This window comes from Podarcis tiliguerta (genome assembly GCF_965153285.1).
Source record: "Podarcis tiliguerta genome assembly, chromosome: 10".
Taxonomy (NCBI): Eukaryota; Metazoa; Chordata; class Lepidosauria; order Squamata; family Lacertidae; genus Podarcis; species Podarcis tiliguerta.
Window position 1 is genome coordinate 72,708,043 of NC_139543.1, and position 27,728 is coordinate 72,735,770.

General features: G+C 49.3%; 3 protein-coding genes and 1 long non-coding RNA gene across 8 annotated transcripts in view; 2 read left to right on the forward strand and 2 right to left on the reverse strand.

The window, feature by feature from the left end:
* The window catches only part of LOC310659145 (uncharacterized protein), a 32,058-nt gene extending 23,725 nt beyond the window's left edge, over positions 1 to 8,333 (reverse strand). For 2 of the 4 annotated variants that reach the window (XM_083402314.1, XM_083402313.1), the window contains exons 1-2: positions 7,968 to 8,252; positions 6,836 to 6,954 (exon numbers count right to left, since the gene is read on the reverse strand). The gene's annotated coding sequence lies outside the window, so the exon portion shown is untranslated. Of the gene's footprint in view, positions 1 to 2,442; positions 2,588 to 6,823; positions 6,997 to 7,967 lie in introns of all 4 variants that reach the window. The other 2 variants (XM_083402311.1, XM_083402312.1) reach the window with 2 other exon arrangements.
* LOC310659214 (uncharacterized protein) lies at positions 151 to 1,228 on the reverse strand. Its single transcript, XM_083402454.1, has 2 exons — positions 1,105 to 1,228; positions 151 to 941 (listed from the first exon to the last, which is right to left on the reverse strand). Exons 1-2 carry the CDS (start codon positions 1,113 to 1,115, stop codon positions 194 to 196), a joined length of 759 nt encoding a protein of 252 aa, XP_083258580.1. The 5' UTR covers positions 1,116 to 1,228; the 3' UTR covers positions 151 to 193.
* A 12,424-nt stretch (positions 8,334 to 20,757) lies between the features above and the next one.
* LOC310659282 lies at positions 20,758 to 26,026 on the forward strand. Of its 2 annotated transcripts, none has more exons than XR_014502715.1 (2): positions 20,758 to 20,862; positions 25,881 to 26,026. It is a non-coding gene; the product is annotated as an uncharacterized lncRNA (long non-coding RNA). The 2 variants fall into 2 exon arrangements; XR_014502716.1 differs by lacking the exon at positions 20,758 to 20,862 and adding an exon at positions 23,219 to 23,723.
* On the forward strand, positions 24,271 to 25,533 carry LOC310658835 (zinc finger and SCAN domain-containing protein 32-like; the record flags this gene model as incomplete). Its single annotated transcript, XM_083401205.1, has 4 exons — positions 24,271 to 24,432; positions 24,691 to 24,772; positions 25,018 to 25,100; positions 25,516 to 25,533. The coding sequence occupies 4 exons, from the start codon at positions 24,271 to 24,273 to the stop codon at positions 25,531 to 25,533; spliced, it is 345 nt and encodes a 114-aa protein (XP_083257331.1).
* Positions 26,027 to 27,728: the final 1,702 nt, after the last annotated feature.

Consider the following 27,728-nt stretch of genomic DNA (forward strand, 5'->3'; position numbering starts at 1 on the left):
GAATTTGTTGATGGTTTGTAGGGTTTCAACTCCTAAACTTCTTCCTGTCTGTGAGTCTGTTGATTTAGAACTTCCACTAGGATTGAACCTCTTTCTACTTTCCTGATATTTATAAGGTTTGTCTTTTGTGTGAGTTTGTTAACATAAATCAAGGGTTCCACTCTGACTGAAGCTCCTTCCACAGTCCATACATTTAAACAGTTTCTCCCCTGTGTGTCTGCTGATGTTTTCTAAGGTTTCCATTCCGACTGTAGCTCTTTCCACACTGAATGCATTTAAAAGGTTTCTCCCCTGTGTGAGTCCGTTGATGTATTCTAAGGTTTCCATTATGACTAAAGCTCTTTCCGCACTCCAAACATTTAAATGGTTTCTCCCCTGTGTGTGTCTGTTGATGTATTTTGAGGTGTCCACTCTGACTGAAGCTCTGTCCGCACTCCAAACATTTAAATGGTTTCTTCCCTGTGTGTGTCTGTTGATGTATTCTAAGGTTTCCATTGTAACTGAAGCTCCTTCCGCACTCCATGCATTTATATGGTTTCTCCCCTATGTGAGTCTGTTGATGTGTTGTAAGGTATCCATTTCGACTGAAGCTCTTTCCACATTCCATACATTTATATGGTTTCTCCCCTGTGTGAATCTGTTGATGTCTTCTAAGGCTTCCTCTATCACTAAAGCTCTTTTCACACTCCATACATTTAAATGGTTTTTCCCCTGTGTGAGTCCGCTGATGTCTTCTAAGGTTTGCATTATGACTAAAGCCCTTTCCGCACTCTATACATTTAAATGGTGTCTCCCCTGTGTGAATCCGTTGATGCATATTGCAGTGTCCACTCTGACTGAAGCTCTTTCCACACTCCATACATTTATATGGTTTTTCACCCGTGTGAGTTCGTTGGTGTAATTTCAGACTTCCTTTCTGACTGAAGCTCTTCCCACACTCCCTGCATTCATATGGTTTCTCCCCTGTGTGAGTCTGGTGATGTTTATTGAGGTGTGCACTCTTACTGTAGCTCTTTCCACACTCCATACACTTGTATGGTTTTTCACCCATGTGAGTCCATTGATGTAAACTTAAGTGTCCACTCTGACTGAAGCTTTTTCCACACTCCCTGCATTTAAAAGGTTTTTCACCCGTGTGAGTCCATAGATGTGAATTTAAGTGTCCACTCTGAGGGAAGCTTTTTCCACACTCCATGCATTTAAAAGGTTTTTTCCCCTGTGTGAGTCCGCTGGTGTATATTGAGGAGTCCTCTCTGACTGAAGTTCTTCCCACACTCCCTGCATTGGAATCCTTTCTTGTCCATGTGAGTCCGCTGATGTGTTCGAAGTTTTCCACTATCAGTGAAACTTTTCCCACTCTCCATACCTTTCAATGGTTTCTCCTCTCTTGGAGTCGATGTGAGCTATGTCTGCTAATTCAATGAAGCATATTCCATATTTCACACATTTTAATTTCTATTCCTAATGAAACGAAAGGTGCCCCATGCCCTGGAATTCTGAATGTCTTCTCCATCACCTTCTTCAGAGTGGGAGGAAAGGAAATCCTGTTTGGGTTTCAAGGAAGAGAACAAAGGGAAAGAGATGCCATTAGCACTGTCTTATATTTCAACATCTCCTACATTCCCCCGCCTCCGATCCATATTCCCAACTTTTAGGAAATGAAAAAGCAATGTCATCAAATGATAGTAATGCAGCAGAAACCTTTCATAATCCTCAAACATCGTTAATAAAGCAGCATGATCTTGGAATACAGCCTTTTCAAATCAATTGTTTCCTCACAGGAAAGGCAGCTGCTCTCTGTCCATGAACAGGCCCTCTCTTTCTCCGATCCATCGTTCCTTTGGACATTCCCCATCCTCTGCATCATAAGCCTCCATCCACCTCTAGATCTTCATGAATCACCTGCACAGCCCCATTGGCCTCAGGAGGTCCATGTGGACCATTATGTGAGGCCCAGGTCTACGTCTTTTCTGGGGAATGTGGTCTGGGTCAGTCAGAGAACTAGTGACAAGGCTTGGTGCTTGGGGTCAGCTGAATTGGTGCTCAGGGAAGCTCCTGTTCTTGGAGATGGACCTCTGTCTACATGTCTCACACTGCATGGAGAGAGCAGGAGAAGCAGAAGGAAAGCAGATGGCAAATGGGAAACACCCCCCCCCATTGTTCCTTATAATAATGATGTGCTGCCTGATCTCAGGCCCATCTTCTGACTATCCTAATGTGACACTGAAAAAGCTGCATATTAAAGGCAAATGGATAACTGTACTAGTGAAAACTTCAACCTTGAATATGTAGTGTTCATTTATTGATGGCCTGAAGTTGTGTTATTTCTAGAGACATGAATTTATTCCTCTTCTGTCTCAAATATCGCAATTATCTGATGTCATGGGGTGTTATAGGAGCGGTAGTACCTTTGGTCGTCCCCACCCTGCACTATGCTCTCACCTGAGGCTTCCAGAAGCTGTCAGGAAGCAACAGGGGCCACAATCCCAGGAATGGCTTCAACCGGCTGGCAAAACCAGGTGAGGATAGCTGATGGGTCTCAAATCCTTGGTGGGTTGGGGAATTCTGTTGCAGGTGAAGGCAGGCACTGGTGGATGGAGAGGATGAGACCAACAGTGAATCCCACAGTCAAGAAGGCAGATTCTGCCCATTCTGCAGAGGAAAAGTGAAGGGCAGATGGGGCTCATCAACCGGGGAAGGGAGCCCATCAAGAAGGAAAACTCTGGTCCTAAACCTTCGCTGCCTTGTGAGTTATGTTCAGGAGAAGAAAAGGCTGTGGAGGAAAACCTTACACAAATCTTAAGTGGAGTCTCTAAGATGCTTGGATAGTGCCCTGCACACCTTCTTCATTCAACTCCTGCAGCCAAGCTGGTGCCAAACCTACTGCTCTGTGTTCCTTGTGACCATATCAGCCAGGCTGAGAAGGGGGTCTTCTTTTCTAGGCAGCCCGGGACCCCCAAACACACTGCCCAGGCAGTGCTGCTAACACAGCAGTTTCAGGCAGAGAGATGAGCTCAGACCTGTGTATCAAAGTCTCGCCGATGTGGAACAAGGGAAACAGAAACAAAATTTACATCATAAATGTAAAGGTAAAGGGACCCCTAACGATTAGGTCCAGTCGTGACCGACTCTGGGGTTGCGATGCTCATCTTGCTTTATTGGCCAAGGGAGCCGGCGTACAGCTTCCGGGTCATGTGGCCAGGATGACTAAGCCGCTTCTGGCGAACCAGAGCAGTGCACATAAACGTCGTTTACCTTCCCGCCGGAGCGGTACCTATTTATCTACTTCAACTTTGACGTGCTTTCGAACTGCTAGGTTGGCAGGAGCAGGGACCGAGCAATGGGAGCTCACCCCATCGCGGGGATTTGAACCGCCGACCTTCTAATTGGCAAGTTCTAGGCTCTGTGGTTTAACCCACAGCGCCACCCGCGTCCCATATTTACATCATACGGCACTGTAAAAGTATTCAAAATATTTGTTTTTCAAAGAAAAAACCACAATGTATCAGGTAGCCCCTTGAAAGCTAATTAAAGAATTGTGGCTGGAAGTTTTGGGGGTGCAGGACCAGGAAAGCTTCTGCCACCCTGATCCATCCAATGGGGATTCAGGCCTCATCATGGGACTTAAACTGCCCTGGCTGATTATCTCCAATGGGATAGATATTGAGAGGAAAGCTGTTTCCTGGTTCTGCTGGATCTCTTAGCGGCTTTGAAGACCTCTGGCCATGGTGTTCTTCTGGACCCTCTAGGGGAGCTGTGGGCCCTGTTATGCAGTGGTTCCCCTCCTTCCTCCTGGGCCATGTCCAGAAAGTGGTGTTCAGACCCCTGGATGCTTACTTGTGGGGTGCCCCAGGGCTCCATCCTCTCCCCTATGCTTTTTACATATGCAGCCACTGGGAGAGATCATCAGGGGGTTTGGGTTGGGTGTTCACCAGTATGTGGATGATGCCCAGTTCTTCCTCTCTTTTAAATTGGAGCTAGTGAAGATGGTGAATGCCCTGTGTGGCTGTCTGGAGGTGGTTGGAGGATGGATGGCGGCCAACACATTGAGGTTCAATCCTGACAAGACAGAAGTACTGCCCCTGGGGGAGGGTGGGGGCCTTCCTGGTCCTGATGGGGTAACTGTGCCCCTGAAGGACCAGGTGTGCAGCCTGGGGGTCATTTTGGACTCCCAGCTGTGCATGGAGGCGCAGGTCAATTCTGTGTCCAGGGCAGCTGTCTACCAGTTCCATCTGGTACGCTGGCTGAGAACTTACCAGCCTTCAGACTATCTCACCGGAGTGGCACATGCTCTGGTTATCTCCTGCTTGCTCTACTGCCATCTGCTCTACATGGGGCTACCTTTGAAGGTGACTCTGAAACTGCAACTAATCCAGAATGGGGGAGCTAGACTAGTTACGGGGAGCAGCCACTAAGACCACATGACACTATATCTCAAGTATCTTCCCTGGCTCCCAGTGCATTTCCGAGCACAATTCAAACGGTTGGTGCTGACTTTTAAAGTGTCTGTGGAATGTGAAACACAAGAACAGTCAAGTACAACATCCCTAGAGTGGACATAAAAGGGGATGTCCTGACCAGCCAGTCAGAACTTCCAGTTTCTCCAAGGCTGGGACAGACTTCTTCTGCATGTAACAAAAGAGCAGGACTGGTCAGCCATCTCTCTCTCTCTGACTACATTCATCAAAGAAGCAACATCTGCTTAGCCTAAGATGCTCTCTTGCACTGTCTCTTTATGGGATAGTTTCCAGGTGTATGTAACTTTTGTTACATACAAAAGTTCTGGATCCTTCTGGGATCCATTTGTGAACAGAATGTGTGAGTAAACTCTTTTTATACTTTTATAGAAGACTGTGTTGTGTCTATCTTTATATGAGGGACTAAAGTGGAAATTACCAAGGAAACTTATTTTAGAGGCTTTAGTGAGCCTGAGCAAATGCATCTGCTGTAAGTTTAAAAAGGGGAATGTTACTCTGCTAAATTGTACAACTTGTTAACACAAGTTGGAAAGGATATAATCAAACAATATTTCCTCTCCTGCATTCCTGAACATTCCCACGGTGTCATGGTTGCATTTTTCAGGCATAGAAAAGTACGGATGTAATGTATAGCGATAATTCCTAACTAATAATAATAATAATAATAAATTTTTATTTATATCCTGCCCTCCCCAGCCGAAGCCGGGCTCAGGGCGGCTAACAACACTAAAATAGTGCAACATTATAAAAACATTATAAAAAATTAATTAAAATCAATTCAAAATTGATGGCAACCATAAACTAAAGTTTTGTAAAGATTGCCAAAGGAGGGAGTCAGGCTGCACCCTGACCAAAGGCCTGGTGGAACAGCTCTGTCTTGCAGGCCCTGCTGAAAGATGTCCTGCAGGGCCCTTGTCTCTTGTGACAGAGTGTTCCACCAGGTTAGAGCCGCAGCCGAAAAAGCCCTGGCTCTAGGTGAGGCCAGCCTAACCTCTCTGTGGCCTGGGACCTTCAAGATGTTTTTATTTGAAGACCGTAAGTTCCTCTGTGGGGCATACCAGGAGAGGCGGTCCCGTAGGTACAAGGGTCCTAGGCCGTATAGGGCTTTGAAGGTTAAAACCAGCACCTTAAACCTGATCCTGTACTCCACCGGGAGCCAGTGCAGCTGGTATAGCACCGGGTGAATGTGATCTCGCAGCGAAGAGCCCGTAAGGAGTCTCGCTGCAGCATTCTGCACCCGCTGGAGTTTCTGGGTCAGTCTCAAGGGCAGCCCCACGTAGAGCGAGTTACAATAATCCAGTCTGGAGGTGACCGTCGCGTGCATCACAGTGGCTAGGTCAGGGCGAGAGAGATAAGGGGCCAACTGCTTAGCTTGGCGGAGATGAAAAAATGCCGCCTTTGTTATAGCTGCAATCTGCGCCTCCATAGAGAGGGAGGTGTCGAAGATTACACCCAAACTCTTAACGGACGGTGCTGGCACTAATTGCACCCCTGCAGGAGATGGGAGTTGCCCCCTCAATCCCATATCGTCCCGTCCCAGCCAGAGGACCTCTGTCTTTGAAGGATTTAACTTCAACCGGCTCCAGCCACAGCTTCCAAGCATCTGACCAGTGTGTCTGGGGCCGAGTCAGGATGGCCATCCATCAACAGATAGAGTTGGGTGTCATCAGCATACTGATGGCAGCCCAGCCCAAAACTCCGGACAAGCTGGGCGAGGGGGCGCATAAAGATGTTAAAAAGCATTGGGGAGAGTATCGCACCCTGAGGCACTCCACATACCAAGGAGTGGCGGGATGACAATTCCCCCCCAAGCGCCACCCTCTGTCCCCGACCAGAGAGAAATGAGCGCAGCCACTGAAGGACTGTGCCCTGGATCCCCATGTCGGCAAGGCGGTGGTCCAGGAGTTTGTGATCGACCATGTCGAAGGCTGCTGACAGGTCTAGAAGAATCAGCAGCCCCGACCCGCCTCGATCCAGTTGCCTGCGGAGATCATCTGTTAGGGCGACCAGAGCCGTCTCGGTCCCATGACCAGCGCAGAAACCGGACTGGAATGGATCCAGAGCCTATTGGTTCAAGAAGGTTCTGGTAGTTTTACTCCGTATGATTCAAAGCTGGTGTTTTCTCTAGATCATGGGGAGGCAAACTAAGGCCCGGGGGTATAAATACGATGACGATGATGATGATCTTGTGGGGGTTTTTAAAGTTATTTTGGAGCTCGTACTGATATATCAGCTCATAAAATGTTATGGGTGGAGAAAATCACAGGGTTGCCATAAACTATAATCCCACCCAGGAAATCTCATTCATATACATTCTGTAAATTTGGGAAGGTCACAGACCTCACCTGTGCTAATACTGGCAGTCTTTGGCCTGCACAGGCAAACCCTGTGTGTAGAGTCTGCAGCCACAGGCACTGTCTATCCTGAAAATGGGCCCTTTGACTAGGAAGATTCATGCAGTCACTTTCATTGGATGCTGAAGGATTGTATCTCAGTTCATCAGTCACTCTGACATTGCCTACAAAGAATAAGAGGAACAGAAATGCTTTTGAGGTGCAACTTCTAAATCAACCCTGAGAGCCATTTCATGGACTCTGCACCTGTTTCTGATGAGAGGTGTACATTATCCTCATCCTCAATGAAGCAGGTGGTGGAAAAGACACTTAAAGATGGAAGCCTGAGAGAGAGGAAAAGGTTTCTGGCTGCTTCCTGGGTGGGATTGCGGAAACCAAGAGCCGCTTCTGAGAAGGCCTCCCCCCTCCTCTCTTCTGCTCGGGATTTCCTCTCCTCTCCAGGGGACCAATGGCTGTACTGGGCGGAATTGCTGTGTCTGGACAGGGCAGGGGCTTATGGGCTGGAAGGAGGATGGAGATTGTAGGAAAGAAGGGTGGGGGGACAGGACCCCCCACTTTTCAGGGATCCCTCTGGTTTCCTTGAAGGGGTGGCCCATTCCTGGGCGGGAGGGAGAAGACAAGGCTGTCCTACCAGAGATCCCCCGCGGCTGCCACGATGGAGACGCCCCCCTCCCCCAGACTGTCCTTCCTACCTCTCTCTCCCCCCCCCCCCCGCCAATGCTGCCCTTCCCTACCCCAGGGATGCTCCCCTTCCTCTCCCCCACTTCCTTGACCCCCTCCCTCTCTCCAGAGTCTCCCCTGCATCCAGAGGCTCCCTTGGCTCCGCTAATCCCACACCCTGTGCCCCCATCTCTCCAGCCGGAGGCGCCCCCCCCCCCAAGACGAGCCGGGGAGGGACAGGGGGTCTCTATCCCTCGTGCCCGTTAACCCTTTCGTGGCCCACCTCTCTCTGCACGGAGCCCCCCTGAGTGAGGGCCCCATGCCTGCCCCTGCCAAGGCGCCTAAGGGGCCGAGAAAAGCCCCCTTCGCATCACTGCCGACGGGGCCCACGGAAGGCGCTTTGGGGAGCTGTCAGGGGTCTCTGGGTACTTTTCTCCCCTCTCCTCTCCCCTCCCCCCCCCCGCGACCCCTTTACCTCTTTGTCCTCCATCGGGATTCTCATTTACTTTCCTGCAACATCCACGGGGCGGGGGGGAGGCGTTTCAGGCGTCTAGGGAGGTCGCATGATGGTTTATCTCCTTGACATCTGGTGGGAGGGCGTTCCACAGGGCAGTCACGACAACCGAGAAGTAACCTCCCTTCTCGCAATGAGGGACCTGCCAGAAGACCCTCGGAGCTGGACCTCAGTGTCCGGGCAGAACGATGGACGTGGAGACGCTCCTCCCCTTCTACTGGGCTGAGACCATTTGGGGCTTTCAAGGTCAGCGGACCGGGAGCCAGCGAAGATTTCTTAGGACCCGTGTTCAGGGACCAGCTGTTAGGGGGCCGTTCAGCTGCTGTCTATCAAAGAATGTATCCCTTGCCGGAAGTAATCCATAAGCCTCTCCTGCTCCGCCTTCTCGGGATGCCATTGGTGCGCGATGCTCCGGTTCTAGAAAGAGGGAGAGGCGTGAGTTGGGTGCGCTCGGCTTGCCAAGGGTTAAACGGAAACGAGCTGGATTCCTAGACAGGAAAGTAAGAGGGGGGGGCAGGGTCCTCCAGAGCGAAAGCCCAACCCCTCCCTTTCCTGCAAGAAGTGGGGCGGGTGGGGGTCCCGTTGGTTCGGCTCTGCAGAGGCTGCCTGGGGGCGCCTGCTGGGATCCGGTGAGTCTCCTCTCTCCCAGGATAGGGCCCATGGGGAGAGCGGGGGTCCCAGCGCTGCATGGCGAGAGGGGGGCAAGTCAGGGCGCGGAGGGGCGCAGGAGGGCGGCAGCTCTGCTCTTCCTTTGCATGGATGCGCTGCTGGCCCCTTGGGTCCAGGAGCGGGGAAATGCATGCAGAGAAACCCCATTCAGCTGTATGGTTGTTGTTGAGTCGTTTAGTCGTGTCCGACTCTTCGTGACCCCCTGGAACAGAGCACGCCAGGCACTTCTGTCTTCCACTGCCTTCTCTCCTCCAGGCTCCTGAGTATTATTGGCCAGACCTAGGAGTCGTCCTAAGGGACGGGGGTGGTGCTGTGGGTTCAACCATTGAGCCTAGGACTTGCCGATCAGAAGGTTGGCAGTTCGAATCCCCGCGACGATGGGGTGAGCTCCCGTTGCTCGGTCCCTGCTCCTGCCAACCTAGCAGTTCGAAAGCACGAAGAAGAGCAAGTAGATAAATAGGTACCACTCCGGTGGGAAGGTGAACGGCGTTTCCGTGCGCTGCTCTGGTTCGCCAGAAGCGGCTCAGTCCTGCTGGCCACACGACCCAAAAGCTGCACGCCGGCTCCCTCGGCCAATGAAGCAAGATGAGCGCCGGAACCCCAGAGTCGACCGCAACTGGACCTAATGGTCAGGGGTGCCTTTACCTTTAATAGGAGTTTTTATAGCCTTTGGAGGTACAGTGGTACCTCGGGTTAAGAACTTAATTCGTTCCGGAGGTCCGTTCTTAACCTGAAACTGTTCTTCATCTGAAGTACCACTTTAGGTAATGGAGCCTCCTGCTGCTGCCGCGCCGGGGGAGCACGATTTCTGTTCTCATCCTGAAGCAAAGTTATTAACCTGAGGTACTATTTCTGGGTTAGTGGAGTCTGTAACCTGAAGCATCTGTAACCTGAAGCGTATGTAACCCGAGGTACCAGTGTATAGATTTGGTGCTGTGACTCAGATAAATTGAGGCTTTCTTTGAACCCACCCAGCTGTGGGTGCCTCAACTGAGGGAGCAGTGCCCCCCCCAGCTCTCTGTGTGTCTCAGGCAAGGGGGGGCTGCTCTGTGTGTTTTGCTCGCAGTTAAATTGCACATTTTGGGGGGGGGGGAGAGCTTTCTTTCCTCTCTCTTTCTCTCTCTGTGTGTGTGTGTGTCTGTGTGTGTGTTTGTGGACCCCCCCCTGCAGCAGTGGCCTGCCAGCTGTGGGTGCCTCAACCAGGCAACAGCAGGCTCCCAGCTCCGTGAATGTCTATGTATTGTCTGAAGCTCGGCCAAGAGGGTTGTGAGGAAGGGGGGGGGGGGAGTTTTCTCACTTTGTGTTTTGCTTGAAGGCTCCTGTCCGGCTGAGGGCTGAGGCTGCAGAGATCAGGCTCTCTCTCCTCTTGGCACAACTGCAAGTTCTCTGCCCAGGACTGGCGGGGTGTGCAGCCGAGGGGGGGCATTTATTTATGAGTCTTTTCTTTCTACAGGCTTTCTCACTGTGGGCCTTGCTGGCCACCTGTCTCTTTTCAAAAGGCTTTCCCCCCACCTTTTATTTTATCTGCAACATGTCGGAAGGGCAGGGAGTCCCCCTTGTGTAACAACTTAAGCAGGAGGGCATAATGGGGGGGGGGTCACACTCACAGGAGGAATGGACTCCAGTACAAGGCATGGTGAATAATTTTGGCAAATTCAAGCACAAATATGGTGGAGCATTGTACCTCAAACGACTAAGAACTCCCTGCTGCCCCCCCCCCCCAGCTCGTGGGACCTGGAGCAAACCAACCAGGTCTTTTGAAGCGTGACAAAACACCCTGGATGTTTGGAGCAGTTTGCATACGCAGACTCCTGGGTAGCGGTCCTGCGAGAGAGCCCTACATAAGTTGAAAGGACAGTATTGTACCTCGCTGAGGATGCAGTGGGCACTGAAGGAGGCAGAAATAATCAAACCCCAAAAGAAAGAGCACTTTTCCAGAGGAGAGGAGAAAAAGAAATAACTGACTTGGCCCCCCAATGGCTCCCATATCAGCCTTTAACTGACCAGACCTAGGAGTTTTGATAGCCTTAGGGGGCATACAAGACCTGGCCTCCGAGCCTTCTTCCCTTGGGGGTTCCCCAGCTGCTGCCTCCCCCCCCCTTTTCACCCAGCCAGTCCTTGACAGCAACAGCAGCAACATCAGTAAAATCAGTACGATAATAATATGCACACTGGTCCTCTGGCAGGAAGAATAATAACTTCTGGGACTATGGAAAAGTACTATCTTCCCCAAATCCCAGAATAAGCAGGAGCTCTGGGGTTGCCCCATGGGGTTCGTGAGGGAAGATGGGCCCCCCAGGAGACTTCCCTGGTACCTGCAGCCCCTCCTTCCCCCTCTTGCAATTAGGCTTGGGGGGAAATCTCCCATTAAATTACAGTATTTTAAGTTTTCATCAGAACACGTAGGAGGCAGGGAGAAGCTCTAGTGAACTAGCAGTGTGTGGAGATTATGCGTTGTGGGGGGGGGGGTGAGAGAGTTTGGTGCAAAAACCAGTCACACACAGATGCACCCGTCTTGCATGCTTGAGTACAGCAACTCCAGGGCATGAGCCAAGTAGCAGCAGGGTAGGGGCCACATGTACAGCAATTCCCACGCTGAGGTCAAAAACACACACAGAGGCAGCAGGAGTTCTTCAGTAATAGTTTACTGAGCTTTCAAAGCATACAGTTCTCCCTGAGTCCCCAGTGAGGCACAAAACTTAGCTCCTGAGAGCAAATCCAGTTTCAGCAGTAAAAAAAATACAGCACACAGGATATCTAAGTCAGGCACACAAACCGGGAGAAGGGAGCAAGGGAGGAAAGAGGCTGGAAGGACACAGGGCAATGGAGATGTGTCTTTCGATTCCTGTCGTCTGGGAGGGAAGTCAGCAACTCGGCATCTGCAGGGACTTCATGAAGCAAACCTTTCTGCCGGCTGCTTCCAAGCAAATCAGCATCCCAGAAACACACACTGTGATCTGTGGTGGGTTGCCATATCAATTGTTTTTGGAAGGTTATCACGATGTGGTCTAGAAACCAGTTTGGACAATATATCGCCCAGCCTTAATCCTCACTGACCAGCAGCAATCCAGATAAACCCTCACCCCTTCTCTACTGAAAGGTACTTTACATCTTAGATTATAATCACATTGTTTGACATTGCCTTCAATATTTCATTACTATAGAGTTTACCACATAAATACCAGAACGTCACATACACAACATGTGTTAATGACTGATTTCCTGCCGAGTTCATTGCTGTGAAGAAAAGAGTGGACTCTGAGAGGAAGACATCCCACACTCCATACATCTAAATGGGTTCTCCCATGTGAGAGTCCTGGGATGTTCCTTAAACACTCCATTGTAAATAAAGCGCTTTTTGCAATCTTTTCATTTAAACTGCTTCTCCTCTCTGAGTTTGTTGATGGTTTGTAGGGTTTCAACTCCTAAAGTTCTTCCTGTCCATGAGTCTGTTGATGTAGGACTTCTACTAGGACTGAACCTCTTTCTACTTTCCTCATATTGATAAGGTTTGTATTTTGTGTGTGTTTGTTGACATAAATCAAGGGTTCCACTCTGACTGCAGCTCCTTCCACAGTCCATACATTTAAACAGTTTCTGCCCTGTGTGTCTGCTGATGGTTTCTAAGATTTCCATTCTGACTGAAGCTCTTTCCGCACTCCATGCATTTAAATGGTTTCTCCCCTGTGTGAGTCCGTTGATGTTTTCTAAGTTGTCCATTATCACTAAAGCTCTTTCCACACTCCATACTTTTAAAGTTTTTCCTTCCTGTGTGAGTCCGTTGATGTGTTCTAAGGTTTCCATTATCACTAAAGCTCTTTCCACACTCCATACATTTAAATGGTTTCTCCCGTGTGAGTCTTTTGATGTATTCTAAGGGTTGCATTGCAACTGAAGCTCTTTCTACACTCCATACATTTAAATGGTTTCTCTCCTGTGTCTGTCCGATGATGTAAACTTAAGTGTCCACTCTGACTGAAGCTCTTTCCACACTCCATACATTTATGTGGTTTCTCCCCTGTGTGAGTCCTTTGATGTGTTCTAAGGGTTACATCGAAACGGAAGCTCTTTCCGCACTCCATACATTTATATGGTTTCTCCCCTGTGTGAATCCGCTGGTGTAAATTAAGGTATCTATTATCACTAAAGCTCTTTCCACACTCCAAACATTTAAATGGTTTCTCCCCTGTGTGAGTCTGCTGGTGTAAACTTAAGTGTCCACTCTGACTAAAGCTCTTTCCACAAGCCATGCATTTAAACGGTTTTTCCCCTGTATGTGTACGTTGATGTATTCTAAGGGTTCCAATCCGACTGAAGGTCTTTCCACACTCCATACATTCATATGGTTTCTCCCCTGTGTGAGTCCGTTGATGTGATCTAAGGGTTGCATCGTAACTGAAGCTCTTTCCACACTCCATACATTCATATGGTTTCTCCCCTGTGTGAGTCCATTGATGTGATCTAAGGGTTGCATTGGAAGTGAAGCTCTTTCCACACTCCATACATTTAAATGGTTTCTCCCCTGTGTGAGTCCGCTGATGTTTTTTAAGACTTCCATTATCACTAAAGCTCTTTCCGCACTCCATACATTTAAATGCTTTCTCCCCTGTGTGAGTCCGTTGATGTATTCTAAGGTGTCCATTATGACTAAAGCTCTTTCCACACTCCATACATTTAAATGGTTTCTCTCCTGTGTGTGTCCGATGATGTAAACTTAAGTGTCCACTCTGACTGAAGCTCTTTCCACACTCCATACATTTATGTGGTTTCTCCCCTGTGTGAGTCAATTGATGTTGTTTAAGGGTTGCATTGAAACTGAAGCTCTTTCCGCACTCCATACATTTATATGGTTTCTCCCCTGTGTGAATCCGCTGGTGGAAATAAAGGTATCCATTATCACTAAAGCTTTTTCCACACTCCATACATTTAAATGGTTTCTCCCTTGTGTGAGTCCGTTGATGAGTCCTAAGTGCATCACTCCGACTGAAGCTCTTTCCACAATCCAGACATTTAAATGCTTTCCCCCCTGTGTGAGTCCGCTGGTGTATATTGAGGAGTCCACTCTGACTAAAGTTCTTCCCACACTCCCTGCATTGGAATCCTTTCTTGTCCATGTGACTCCGCTGATGTGTTCTAAGTTTTTGACTATCATTGAATCTTTTCCCACACTCCATACCTTTAAATGGTTTCTCCCCTGTTGGAGGTTGTTGATGTGAACTATGTGTGCTCATTCAATGAAGCATATTCTGCATTTCACACATTTTAATTTCTATTCCTAATGAAACGAAAGGTGCCCCATTCCCTGCAGTTCTGACTGTCTTCTCCATCTCCTTCTTCAGATTGAGAGGAAAGGAAATCCTGTTTGGGTTTCAAGGAAGATAACTAAGGGAAAGAAAATAAATCAAGCTCCATTAGCACCTTCTCCTATATCAACGTCTCCTATATTCCCCCACCTCCTCCCCATGTTCCCAATTTTTTGGAAATGAAGTTGTAATGTTAACAAAAGATAGTAATTCATGAGCAACTTTCATAATCCTTAATCAATGTTAATAAAGCAGCATGATTTTTAAAAGAATGATGTGCTGTCTGATCTCCTGCCCATCTTCGACGCAGGACTATCCTAAAATGACACTGAAAAGCGGATATTCAAGGCAAATAGATAAACTGTACTTAGTGGAATATGTAGTACCTTGAATAAGTAGTATTAATTTACTTATTGCCTGAAGTTGTGTTTTTTCTAGAGACGAATTTATTCCGTTTCTGTCTCAAATATCATAATTATATGATGTCTTGGGGTGTTAGGAGAGCATTAGTTCCTTTAGTGGGGGTCATGTCATGCTCCTTATGGGGTAATTTATCCATCAATGGTCCCCACCCTACAATCAGTTCCCACCTGTGGGTTCCAGAAGCTGTCAGGATAGAATAGGGATCACAAGCCCAGGAACGGCTTCAACCGGCCGGCTAAACCAGGTGAGAATACATGGTCTCAAATCCTTGGTGGGTTGGGGAATTCTGCTGCAGGTGAAGGCAGGCCCTGGTGGATGGAGAGGATGAGAACAACAGTGAATCCCACAGCCCAGAAGGCAGATTCTGCCCATGCTGCTGGGGAAAGTGGAGGGCAGATGGGGCTCAGCAATCTGGGAAGGGAGGTCCTCGAGAAGGAAAACTAAACCTTCGCTGCCTGGTGAGTTATCTTCAGGAAAAGAAAAGGCTATACAAATCCAGAGTGGAGTCTCTAAGATAGTTGCATGGTGTCCTGCACACCTCCTTCCACCCACTCCTGCAGCCAAGCTGGTGCCAAACATACTGCTCTGCTTTCCTTGGGACCATATCAGCCAGGCTGAGAAGGGGGTCTTCTTGTCTAGGCAGCCCAGGACCCCCAAACACACTGCCCAGGCAGTGCTGCTAACACAGCAGTTTCAGGCGATGATGAGCTCAGACCTGTGTATCAAAATCTCTCCAAGGTGGATGTGCTATTTACATCATATGTCACTGTAAACGTATTCAAGATATTTGTCTTTTGAAGAAAAGACCACCAAGTATCGGATGGCCCCTTCAAAGCTAATGAAAGACTTGTGCCTGGAGCTTTTGGGGGTGCAGGACCAGGAAAGCTTCTGCCACCATGATCCTTCCAACTGGGATTCAGGCCTCATCATGTGACAGAAACTGCCCTCGTTGCTCTGGTTGATGATCTCCAATGCGCTAGAGTCTGAAGGGAAAGCTGTTTCCTGGTTCTGCTAGATCTCTCAGTGGCTTTGGAGACCTTTGGCCATGGTATCCTACTGGACCCTCTAGGAGAGCTGGGGAAATGGTTATGCAGTGGTTCCCCTCCTTCCTCCTGGGCCATGTCCAGAAAGTGGTATTGGGGGATGAGTGTTCAGACCCCTGGGCTCTCACTTGTGGGGTGCCTCAGGGCTCCGTCCTCTCCCCCATGCTTTTTAATATCTATATGAAGCTGCTGGGAGAGATCAACAGGGGTTTTGGGCTGGGTGTTCACCAGTATGTGGGTGATACCCAGATCTTCTTCTCGTTTAAATTGGAACCAGTGAAGGCAGTGAATGCCCTGTGTTGGTGCCTGGAGGTGGTTTGAAGATGGATGGTGGCTAACAGATTGAGCTTGAATCCTGACAAGACAGAAGTACTGTCCCTGGGGAACAGGGGGTGGGCAGGTGTGGGGGACCCCCTGGTCCTGATGGGGTAACTGTGCCCCTAAATAACCAGGTGCGCAGCCTAGGGGTCATTTGGGACTCACAGCTGACCATGGATGTGCAGGTCAATTCTGTGTCCAGGGCAGCTGTCTGCCAGCTCCATCTGGAACGCAGGCTGAGACCCTCCTTCCCCGTGGTCTTTCTCGCCAGAGTGGTGCATGCTCTGGGTATTTCCGGCTTGGACTACTGCTATGTGGTCTACATGGGGCTACCTTTGAAGGTGACCCAGAAAGTGCAACTGAATGGGAGCAGCCACCGAGACCACATATCACTGCCCTTAAAGGACCTTACCTGGCTCCCACCAGATTTCCAAGCACGATTCAAACTGTTGGTACTGACCTTTAAGTGGCATGGCTGCATTTTCCAGGCATAGAAAAGTATTGATCTAATGCAGACTTCCTGAAACTCGGCAGTTTCCTTTTTGCAGAGAGCTGGTGGTGGGATAAGTTGCTATGAGGTTATGAAGAACCTTTCTTGTTTTGGGGAACCAGATGAAGCTGGTTTAAACTGGAGTGAGCCAGGCTTGTTATCCAGTCCCAAGGTTACTCTGATATTTATTAGAACATAACTTACAAGGCCGAAAGGCGTCTGGTCCCACTTCCTAGTCTGCTATTTCTCTACTCTGCTTGTGTGATTCTCAGTTGATTGCTGTTTTGGTATGCTAAGTTAGGGTTTTACGTAAGTTAAGTTTTTCCTATTTTTTGGGTCCTGTTATGCTTCTTTGCCTTCAGTAATAAATTTATTTGCTGAATGAGATTGTTATGGAGGCGCAAGATCTGCAACCTAAGGCCCTCAACAGCTTCGGCCCTGTAGACCTGAAGGAGCATCTCCACCAACATCGCTCAGTCTGGACAGGGAGGTCCTCCTTCGAAGGTCTTCTGCTGATTCCCTCCCCCCCCCCCCGCGAGAAGCGAAGTTACAGGGAACCAGGCAGAGGGCGAGGAAATGGGCAACATTCTGACATTTAGAAGACAGCTGAAGGCAACCCTCTATCAGGAGGTTTTTAATGTCTGATGTTTTACTGTCTTTTCTTTGTACTGGAACCAGGAAGTGGAAGAGAAACTTAAAGATGGAAGCCTGAGAGAGAGGAAAAGGTTTCTGGCTGCTTCCTGGGTGGGATTGCGGAAACGAAGAGCTGCTTCTGAGAAGGCCTCTCCCCTCCCCTCTTCCTCTTCCTCTTCCCTCTCCTCTCCAGGGGGACCAATGGTTGGACTTGGCAGAACCACAGCGTCTGGACAGGGCAGGAGCTTATGGGGTGGGAAGAGGATGGAGGTTGCAGGAAGCAAGGGGGGGACTGGACCCCCCCCCCACTTTCCAGGGATCTGTCTCTGGTCGCCTTGAAGGGGTGGCCCATTCCTGGGTGTGAAGGAGAAGTCAAGGCGGCCCCTCCAGAGAATCCCCGCAGGGGCCACCATAGAGAAGTCTCCCCATAGACTGGTCTTCCTATCTCCCCCCCCCCATTGCTGCCCTTTCCTGCCCCGGGGATGCTCCCCCTCCCCACTTCCTCGACTCCCTCCCTCTGTCCCAGAGTCTCCCCTGCACCCAGAGGACCCCCTTGACGCGGCTCACTCCTCACCCCCATCTTTCCATCCTGGGGGGCCACCCCAAGACGAGCAGAGGAGGGACAGAGGGGGTCTCTATCCAGGCGTCCCTCACGCCCGTTAACCCTTTCATGGTCCGGTGCGGAGCCCACACGTCCCCAGGGATGCCTTCGCGGGGAAAACGGGGCAAGGGGGTCCTCGTGGGGACCCCCTGCGTAGGCGTCCCATGTCCGCCGCTGCCAAGGCGCCTAAGGGGCCAAGGAAAGCCCCCTTCGCAGCACACGTGCAGGGATCCAGGCCCTGCCGGTGGTGTCCATGAAAGTCGCTTTGGGGAGCTGGCGGGGGTCTCTGGGTCCTTTTCTCCCCTCTCCGCCCCCCGCGACCCCTTTACCTCTTTGTCCTCGCTCCCGATTCTCCTTTCCTTTCCTGCAACTTCCACCGGGCGGGGGTTCCCTCCCCTGCCGCCCCGCCTTCCCTTTCCAAAGCGCGCTCCCCTAGAGCTACGCGCAGAGCAGCAATCCGGCGCAGAAGCTCCACTTGCGGGCGAAGCAGGGAGTTTGGGAGGGGGGCTCTCTCCGCTCATTCCGGAAACAGAAGCCGGATTGCGGGGAGGAGGAGGAGGAGGAAGAGGAGGAGGAAGAGGTGCAGCGCATGGTGCAGGGATTTGGGGTTGTGGGGGCGGGGTGGGAGAAGGATGTACAGGGAGGGGAGGAATTGGGGGGGGGCGAAGGAGAGGAAGGTCCCCCCCTCCCTTCTTCGTTCAGGGGATGAGGAGAGCGGGGGAGGGGCTGACCCCGGCAATCCAGCTGCAAAGCGGGGTTCCCCCCCTACAATGTTTACATTGCAAAATCCTTCCCTCCCCCCCCCCCCACGCCGTGATCTTAGATCCATTCCATGTTTTAGGTAGTGGTGCACATTGAGCAGCGGGTTGGGCTCTGTGACTCCTGTGTTACGGAAAAAATGGGGCTTGGGCTTTTGCACACACACACACCTCCCCCCGACACCCAGGTAAAATTCATCCCTTGTGTCTCCGTCAGAGGTAACACAATGCGGCCAGGAAGAAAGCAAGGCAGCTGTTGTTCTGTTTGCCCGCAGAGCCCCCCCCCCATGCAAGGAGTGACGCAGCCCAGAACTAAAGCGCGTTGCAATTTGGATAGTAGCCCCCCCCCCGGTCACAGAGAGAGCACCCCAAAAACATCCCCGGTTGCGTCACAAAATGAGTTGTACCTGGAAATCAGATCAGACTCCGAGTTCGTGCTTTGGCAACATGACAAGTCTGTCTGTCAACCGGGATGCCTGAGGATTCCTGCTCGCTGCCTTTTCCTGGCCAGCCTGAGAGATCACTGGAAAGGGCGGATTTCTTGACTCCAGAATCCATCATCGCAGACCCGTTTCATTCAGGCCTAGAGATCTGCTCTTTGGCCCAGTCTGCTTGGATCATGGGGATCATCAATGGATTATATGGATCATCCATGATGTCATACCCGTCTCACGGAGGGGGGGGCTCAGGAAGAATCTCCTGCCACGTGACTGGGGGAGTCTGGAGGCTGAAGGGGGTCAGACAGGGCTGCTGTTTTGCTCTCCGTACTATTTCAGCTCAGGTTTTCCTGGCAGAAGTTAACATTTCCTCAAGAAATGGGTGGATTCATTGAGGAAAAGGGGCTAAGCGAAAGCATCCGTTGAAAAGAGGCAGATGTGTATACTTTGTTACCATCCAGTGAGTTGAGTTGCAAAGGCCATTTGCAGAAAGGCTCCTGCGGCTGCGGCTACATGCCGGAGTTTGGGTCTTTTTGTGGAAATGTGTCTGTGTAAATGCACTTATCCCCGTGCATTTATAATGGCAAGGCATTAAATCCCATGAGATCCACAAGCACCAAAACCATAAGCCCACATAGGAGTCCAAAAGCACAGAACGAAGCAGCCCTTAATCCCTGCCTAGCTAGCGATCAAAAGCTGGGTGTCCAACAAGAACAACTTTTTTTGTACCCCACCCATCCAACTGGATTGCTCCAACCACTCTGGGCAGCTTCCAAAAGAATAAAAGAAAAGATAAGCTAACATAAAACATTAAAAGCTTGCCCTTACGGAGCTGCTTTCAGGCGTCCATGGAGGCCGTATAATGGTTTATCTCCTTGACATCTGGTGGGAGGGCGTTCCACAGGGCAGTCAGGACAACCGAGAAGGCCCTCTGTAACCTCACTTCTCGCAATGAGGGACCTGCCAGAATGAAGCAGGACCACCTGGAGGAATTTTACCCTTATGCTTTCCATATAATCAGTTAGCCATATATAACCATATGTCCTTATAATGCTTTTTATCCATGTTTGAATCATGAAGGCTTCTGCAAAGCTTAGGGCAAAATGCTTAGATTTGAAAAATCCAAAATTAACTCTGCCCCAGTTCTCTCCCCTTGTTCTTTTCAATGTCTCGCTAACATAAGGGGGGAAGCAATAAATCTGCTGTGCTGGCATTTTCCTCCTGTCCAGACAGGGTCCTGAGCAGCTAAAAACAGGAAGATGCTAACCGCAAAATGTCCCTGTTTGGCAGATGTTGCATAGGAGAGCGTAACGGCCGAATACAGTTCCTTTCTCCTTTTTATTAGGGGAAAGGTCGGACTAATGTTCAGACTGAAGAAAGCAGAAGTTGGGAGGGAACTCTTTACATGATCAGGGGCGAGGCTTGAATGCGCTCATTGGTTTTATTTTTGCTGCCGTGTGCGATTGTATTTGATTATGTCACGATCTATGATGTATGTACTCAAGATATAAAGCCTCAGGGCGCTAGAGCTAAGACGCCCAGTCTCTGGAAACGATTCCACTGGGTCAATTATTGCTCAGCAATAAATATCTCTTTCTTTTTCTCCACTGCTGCGTCTGTCAATTCTTGGGCACAATTCGAGTGGGTCACAGGTACCTTAAAAATCCTTGCTACAAGAAGGCCCTCGGAGCTGGACCTCAGTGTCCGGGCTGGACGACGGGGGTGAAGATGCTCCTTCCCTTAACTGGGCTGAGACCATTTAGGGCTTTCAAGGTCAGCGCCAACACTTTGAATGGTGCTCGGAAACGGACAGGGAACCAGTGAAGATTTCTTAGGACCCGTGTTCAGGGGCAAGCTGTTAGGGGGCCGTTCAGCTGCTGTCCAAAACTGAATGTATCCCTTGCCGGAAGTAATCCATAAACCTCTCCTGCTCCGCCTTCTCGGGATGCCATTGGTGCGCGATGCTCAGGCTCTCGAGAGAGGGAGAGGCGTGAGCTCGGCTTGCCAAGGGTTAAACGGAAACGAGCTGGATTCCTAGAGAGGAGAGGAAAGTAAGACGGGGGGGGCAGGGTCCTCCAGAGCGAAAGCCCCACCCCTCCCTTTCCTGCAAGAAGTGGGGCGTGTGGGGGTCCCGTTGGTTCGGCTCTGCAGAGGCTGCCTGGGGGCGCCTGCTGGGATCCGGTGAGTCTCCTCTCTCCCAGGATAGGGCCCATGGGGAGAGCGGGGGTCCCAGCGCTGCATGGCGAGAGGGGGGCAAGTCAGGGCGCGGAGGGGCGCAGGAGGGCGGCAGCTCTGCTCTTCCTTTGCATGGATGCGCTGCTGGCCCCTTGGGTCCAGGAGTGGGGAAATGCATGCAGAGAAACCCCATTCAGATGTATGGATCAGTCCCCTTGTATAACAGAGGTTGTCCGCGGATGGAAACATTCGGACATGAAATATACCCTGGTCCCTAAAACCTCACCTGTGAAAGGAGAAGGAAGGAAGGCAGAGAAGAGAAAGGGCTTCCTCTTGCAGGGCAGAGTAAAACCTGTGGAACTGCCTCCCACAAGAGCCAGGGAGGCCACCAATAAAGGTGGCCTTAAAAGAGGAGGAGGCCAATCTGTGGAGGAGGAGAGGGCGATGGGGGGCTCCTCTGCTCTGTCTCCCCTATAGGAGGGAGGCCTCTGGCCTGATCCTGCAGGGCCCACCTTCAGTGCTCAGTTCCTCCAGATGCAAGCATGCCCTCTGAGATTGCTGGGGGTTGAGCAAGATGATCCTTGGGGTTCCATCCACCTCTATAGTTCCATGAAAGCACCACTGGAGGTCTCACAAGCCAAGGCATTGAGAGCAGGAGTGGTCCTAGAATCATAGAATCCTAGAGTTGGAAGAGACCACAAGGGCCATCGAGTCCAACCCCCTGCCAAGCAGGAAACACCATCAGACCACTCCTGACATATGGTTGTCAAGCCTCTGCTTAAAGACCTCCAAAGAAGGAGACTCCACCACACTCCTTGGCAGCAAATTCCACAGGGTATATTTCATGTCCTGCTGGAAAGGAAACAACCAGTGCAACTGTTTTAAAACAGGAATCCAATGTGTTTGTTGTGGGGGGACTCAGTGGAGAGGGGTAGACCCATGGATGCCGCCTTGATCTCCTTGGGCAAAGAGGTCGGAGAGAAATGCCCTTCATAAAGAGAGGCAGCCCAGCCAATCATCTGGCTGCTGCGTTTTGGGCCAGTTCCCGAGTCGCCTTCAAGGCAGTTCCACACAGAGAGCGTTGCAACCATCCCATCTGGTGCAGAGCAGGGAGGACCAGGGCCATGTCCTCTCTGTCCCAAAAGGTCTGTGGGGTGGGGAACTAGCCTGAGCTGGACATGGGCCTCAAGCGACCATGATGGACCCAGGAGTGTCCTCAAGTATTCATGACTGGGGAGGGGGCATGTTAAGCAATGTAACATCATCATCATCATTACTGTTAGTTCCCTGCCCATCACCCGAATTTCCAAGAGCAGATTACAAAATTTAAAAAACAGCAATAAGAACAGTTGTAAATGCATTACAGGCATAGAAAGGCTTGTCCCACTTTATTTGTTTTCGAGTGCTGTCCTTTGACCCCACCCACATGTCATTTGGCCTCACCTACTTGACCCTCAGGAGTTAGCCAGATAAGGGAATAAATGGGCCCTGAAGTGGGGTTGGGCAGGAGAGCAACTCTTGAGGAGCCCTGGGTTAGGACCCCCCCCAAAAAACCCAATGCTCAGGTAACACTCAGTACAAATGACTCACTTGTCAATCACAGTTCTGACTTTATTCCTTGACTGAAAACTCTGAAAGGCAGGCGCAACCAGGCTGATTCATCTCTCCGAAAGACCAGCAGTTCCCTGCACATTTTGCATGGTCACTTTCCCTCTAGGAGGGCTGGAGACTTACCGTATTTCTCTCTCCGTGAGACACATTTTTTTCCCTCCTAAAAAGGGGAAATGTGTGTGCATCTTATGGAGCGGATGCAGGCGGGAGGCAGGCGGGAAACGCCCCCATGAGCTGCACTTACGCTCCGCGAGGCTCTTGCAAGCTTTTCCCAGAGGACGGAGGAGGAACTGACACGGCCCGTTGGTAGAAAAGCCTGCAGGAGCCGTGCACCCTTTAAAGGGGGTGCAGCTCTTGCTGGCTTTTGTGGGAGGTGGGGGAAGGGACAGAGGGCAGCCAAGTATTCTTGTACTATCTCCTTAGTTATTCTGGGTTTCCTCTGCTGAATCATTTGCTCCAAATTCTTCAGGTCGGGCATTGTTTTCTTTATCGGAGAAGACTGAGGCAAAGAAGGCATTGAGGAGTTCAGCCCTTTCTGTGTCCCCTGTTTGCATTTCACCATCTTCTCCTCTGAGTGACCCCACTGTTTCTTTGTTCTTCCTTTTGCTACGAACATACCCATAAAAGCCTTTTTTGTTGTTTTTAACCTCTCTAGCAAGCCTGAGTTCATTCTGTGCTTTAGCTTTTCTGACTTTGTGTCTACATGTGCTGGCTATTTGTTTGAATTCCTCTTTGGTGGTTTCCCCCCTTTTCCATTTTTTGTACACATCCTTTTTAAATCTTAACTCAGTTAAAAGTTCTTTAGATAGCCACCCTGGCTTCTTTAGGCACCTTCCATGTTTCCGTCTCATTGGTATTGCCTGAAGTTGTGCTTTTACTATCTCCCTCTTAACAAACTCCCAGCCATCATGAACTCCCTTTCCTTTTAGTATTACTGTCCATGGGATCTCACCCAGCACTTCCCTAAGTTTTATGAAGTCGGCTTTCTTAAAGTCAAGAAATTGAGTCCTAGTATGCTTGGCTGCTCCTTTCTGCTGTATAGTAAACTTCAGAAGAGCATGATCACTCGCGCCTAATGATCCTTCCACTTCTACCCCACTAACCAGGTCATCAACATTGGTTAGGACCGGATCTAAAATGGCTGTTCCTCTTGTTGCTTCTCCCACTTTCTGGACAATGAAGTTGTCTGCAAGGCCAGTGAGGAATCTGTTTGACCTTATGCTCTTGGCTGAGTTTGACATCCAACAAATATCCGGGTAATTGAAGTCCCCCATTACTACTATCTCCCTTCCTTTTGCATGCTTGGCCATCTGTTCCAGGAAGGCATCATCTATGTCCTCCGTTTGGCTTGGGGATCTATAGTAAACTCCCACAATGAGGTCACTGTTATTCTTCTCTCCCTTAATTTTGACCCAAATGCTCTCACTTTGGCTTTGAGGTTCTAAATCTTGGATCTCTTCACAGGTATACACATCCCTGACATATAACGCCACTCCTCCTCCTTTCTTGTCTGGTCTGTTTCTCTGAAATAGATTGTATCCCTCCATTATTACATTCCAATCGTGGGACTTATCCCACCAGGTTTCAGTGATGCCTATTATGTCATATTTAGTTTGCTGTACCAAGAGCTCAAGCTCATCTTGTTTATTTCCCATGCTTTGTGCATTAGTGTACAGACATTGAAGTCCATTAATCATTCCCCCGTGTCTCTTATTTAAGGATTTTTTCCTCCCACCACTAGGTCTGTGTGCTGTTTGCTCCATTTGGTCTATGACATTTGGATGATCATCTTCATCAATTCAGATGCTGGACCTGGTGATCTTGGAGCAGTTCCTGGCTGTCCTTCCACCGGAGGTGGAAAGTTGGGTGAGGGAATGTGGAGCTGAGACCAGTTCCCAGGCGGTGGCCCTGGCCGAAGGTTTCCTCCTGAGTCAGGCAGAGGAGAGAAAGCAGGCAGAGCAGCAGGTGAGAGAGACTTTCCTCTAGATACTCCAAAGGGGCTCCAAACATGAGTGACGATATGTGAAAATTCTCTATTAATATACTATATTTTATTATATTATATAATATAATAAATTATATTTTATATAATATAATTATATAATATATTTTTTGGAAAGCAGCCATTGAATGCTATCAGATTGCCCTTCAGTTTTTGCCTCTGTCACTCCTTTTCTAACTCTTCTTCATATTCTCTGTTTTGAATCTTCGTTGCTATTTCAGAGACAGGGTCTGTTTGCAGAAATGGGCCCAGATTCTTCTGAGACCAAAAGGACTCCGTTGGACACCAGAGAGAGGCTGCTGGGTAAGGAAGGAGTCCGTTCTCCATTTGGTCCCTTTCTGTGGGTATCAAAACGAATCCATGGGTTCTTGTCATCTTTTTTTTTGGGGGGGGGAGACACTTGGGGCCAAGAGCACCAATGAGGGAGATGTATTTTTTAACCCAACTAAATTATGAAATGGGTCCAAATGTCCAGATGCACTCAGAAGGTGAGACTTTTTGGAGAGCAGCTGCACTCCTGGCTTCCCACTTACCTTTGTCTCTTGCAGGTGACCAGATGATGCCAGCAAGACCTCCTCTTCCATCTATTCCTGGTGGGGAAGGAGAAGCAACGGCTGTGGAAGCAGCTCAGGTAGATGAGAACAGAAATCATGCAGCAGTGGTACAGCGTCAACGGAAGGCCTCATTAGCTAAAGTGATACCTCAGGTTAAGAACAGTTTCAGGTGAAGAACAGATGCCCAGAACGAATTAAGTTCTTAACCAGAGGTACCACTGTTCTCTTTTGGAGAGGTGAGCTGTTGCCGTAACTGCCTCGCCAGTACACTTGTCCAGGTCAGCATCAATGAAGAGGTTGCTGGTTTCTTAGGTAGACACAATCATCCACCACCTCCAGTGTCTGAAACTCGCATGGTTCTAGGCGCATTTTGCAACAGGGAATGCCATAGACACGAGCAGTTTCTGAGCTCTGCGTGCAGAACCTAAGATTTCGGATTAAAACTGCAGAGTGGAAGGAAAGGAGGACCTTTTTCTGCCTCCCCACTTCCAGCTACTCTGTGAAGACTGAAGGAGAGACCTCCTTTAAAAATCAGGGGGGTGGGCAGGGGAAGGACTAGACCACGTGAAAAATGAACATATTATTTTAGCTGCTGTTCATTCCTTTTCAGCTGTGTATTTTTGTCATAAGAGAGTGCACCTAGACATTCCATTGTTGCGCCCGTATCCTCGGTTTAAGGTCCTCTTTATGTCCTAGCTGTCCTATCTCTGATTCTAACACTGACCACCTCTAGTGTGTGGTCAGTAATGTGGATGCATGGAATTCTTCTTCTATCAGAAGGGTTAGAGATCAATATTCAGTACAGTGGCACTCCCATTTCTTCCTGCATCTCTAATCCATTTCTTTCTTCATTGCAGGTGGTGATGATTTGGAAATAGAGAGAGAGGATGCCCATGACAGAATCCACACAGTGGAGAAGCCATTGCCACTCTTGGAGTGTGGAGAGAACTTCAGTCACAGCTCCCATTCGACTACCCACCAAAGAAATGCTATTGAGAAGAAACCCTCTTAGTTCTCTGAATGGGGGGAAACTTTCTGTTGGAATGAAAGCCTCACTTCACAGGAAATAATTCCCACAGGGGAGGACCCACTGAAATACTTGGAATGTGGAAAGAGCTTCGGTACGAGTGCACATCTCATTTCGCATCAAATAACTCACAGCAGGGAGAAACCCTATCAGGGCTTGGAATGGAGGGAAAGCTTTAATACAAGCACAACCTTCCGTAAACACCAGAGAATTCACAGGGGGGAGAAGCCATTTCAATGCCGAGAGTGTGGAAAGAGCTTCAGTCAGAGCACCCATCTCACAGCCCATCACATAATTCATACAGGTGAGAAACCCTATCAGTGCTCAGAATGTGAAAAAAGCTTCAGTCGGAAGCAAAATCTCACTTCCCATCAAATAATTCACAGTGGTGAGAAACCCTTTCAGTGCTCAGAATGTGGAAAGAGTTTCTGCCATAGAGCCAATCTCACTTCCCACCAAAGAATTCACAGTGCTTGGAACGTGGAAAGAGTTTCCTCCAGGGAGCCGATCTCACTTCCCACCAAAAAATTAACACAAGGGGGAAACCATATCAGTGCTTGGAATGTGGAAAGACCTTTAGTCATCGTGCCAATCTTGTGGCACACCCAAGAATTCACAGTGTTGAGAAACCATATCAGTGCTCCCAACGTGGGAAGAGCTTCACTGTGAGCTCTGGTCTCCCTTCCCATCAAATAATTCACAGTGGTGAGAAACCATATCAATGATTGGAATGTGAAAAGAGCTTCGGTAAGAGGACCAAGCTCATGGCCCATCAAAGAATTCATACAGGGGAGAATCATAGAATTTTAGACCTGCAGGAGACCCCGGGGTCGTCTCAACTAAAGCTTCCATTAATTAATTAATTAATTAATTAATTAATTTTTATAATGAATGATTTTAGAGTGTTGTTTGTACTGTTTTATTGTTGTTAGCCGCCCTGAGCCCGGCTTCGGCTGGGGAGGGCGGGATATAAATAAAATTTATTATTATTATTATTATTCCATGACATATTGCCTTCAAACTTCTCCTTACAAACCTCCAAGGAAGGAGAGTCCGCAACCTTCCAAGGGCATCTCTAATTTGAAGCCATTGGTTTGGGTCCCAGCCTCCAGAGCCGGTGAAAACAAGCTTGTTCAATCTTCCACCTGACAGCCCTTCCTGTTCCTCAGAAGGCTTGGTTTCCCAACGCTTAATTGTCTTGGTCAACCCCCTCTGCACACCTTCCAGCGTGTCAAAATCCTTCTTAAATTGGGGCACCCCAAACTGGACACAGGACTCCATGTGTGGTCTGAACAAGGCAGAAGAAAGTGGGGCTGTTACTTCTCTTGATCTGGACACTTGAGTTCTTTGGACGCAACCTAGAATAACAGCCTTTTTTGCTGCTGCATCATACTGTTGACTCATGTTAGTCTAAGACCCCAGGTCTTTTCCACATGTCCTACTGGCAAGCCCGGTATCCCCCATCCTATATTTGTGCAGCTGATTCTTCTTGCCTAAGAGCAGAATCTTACCTTTCTTCTTACTGAAATTTATTGGATGCCTTTATAGCACCTGTTTCTTCAAGAAGCTCAGTGTGGTGTAAAGGGGTTCTCCCCCTCATCATTTAATCCTGACAACAACCCTGTGAGGTAGGTTGGGCTGTGAAGCCATCACCCAGTGAGCTTCATGAGTGAGTGGA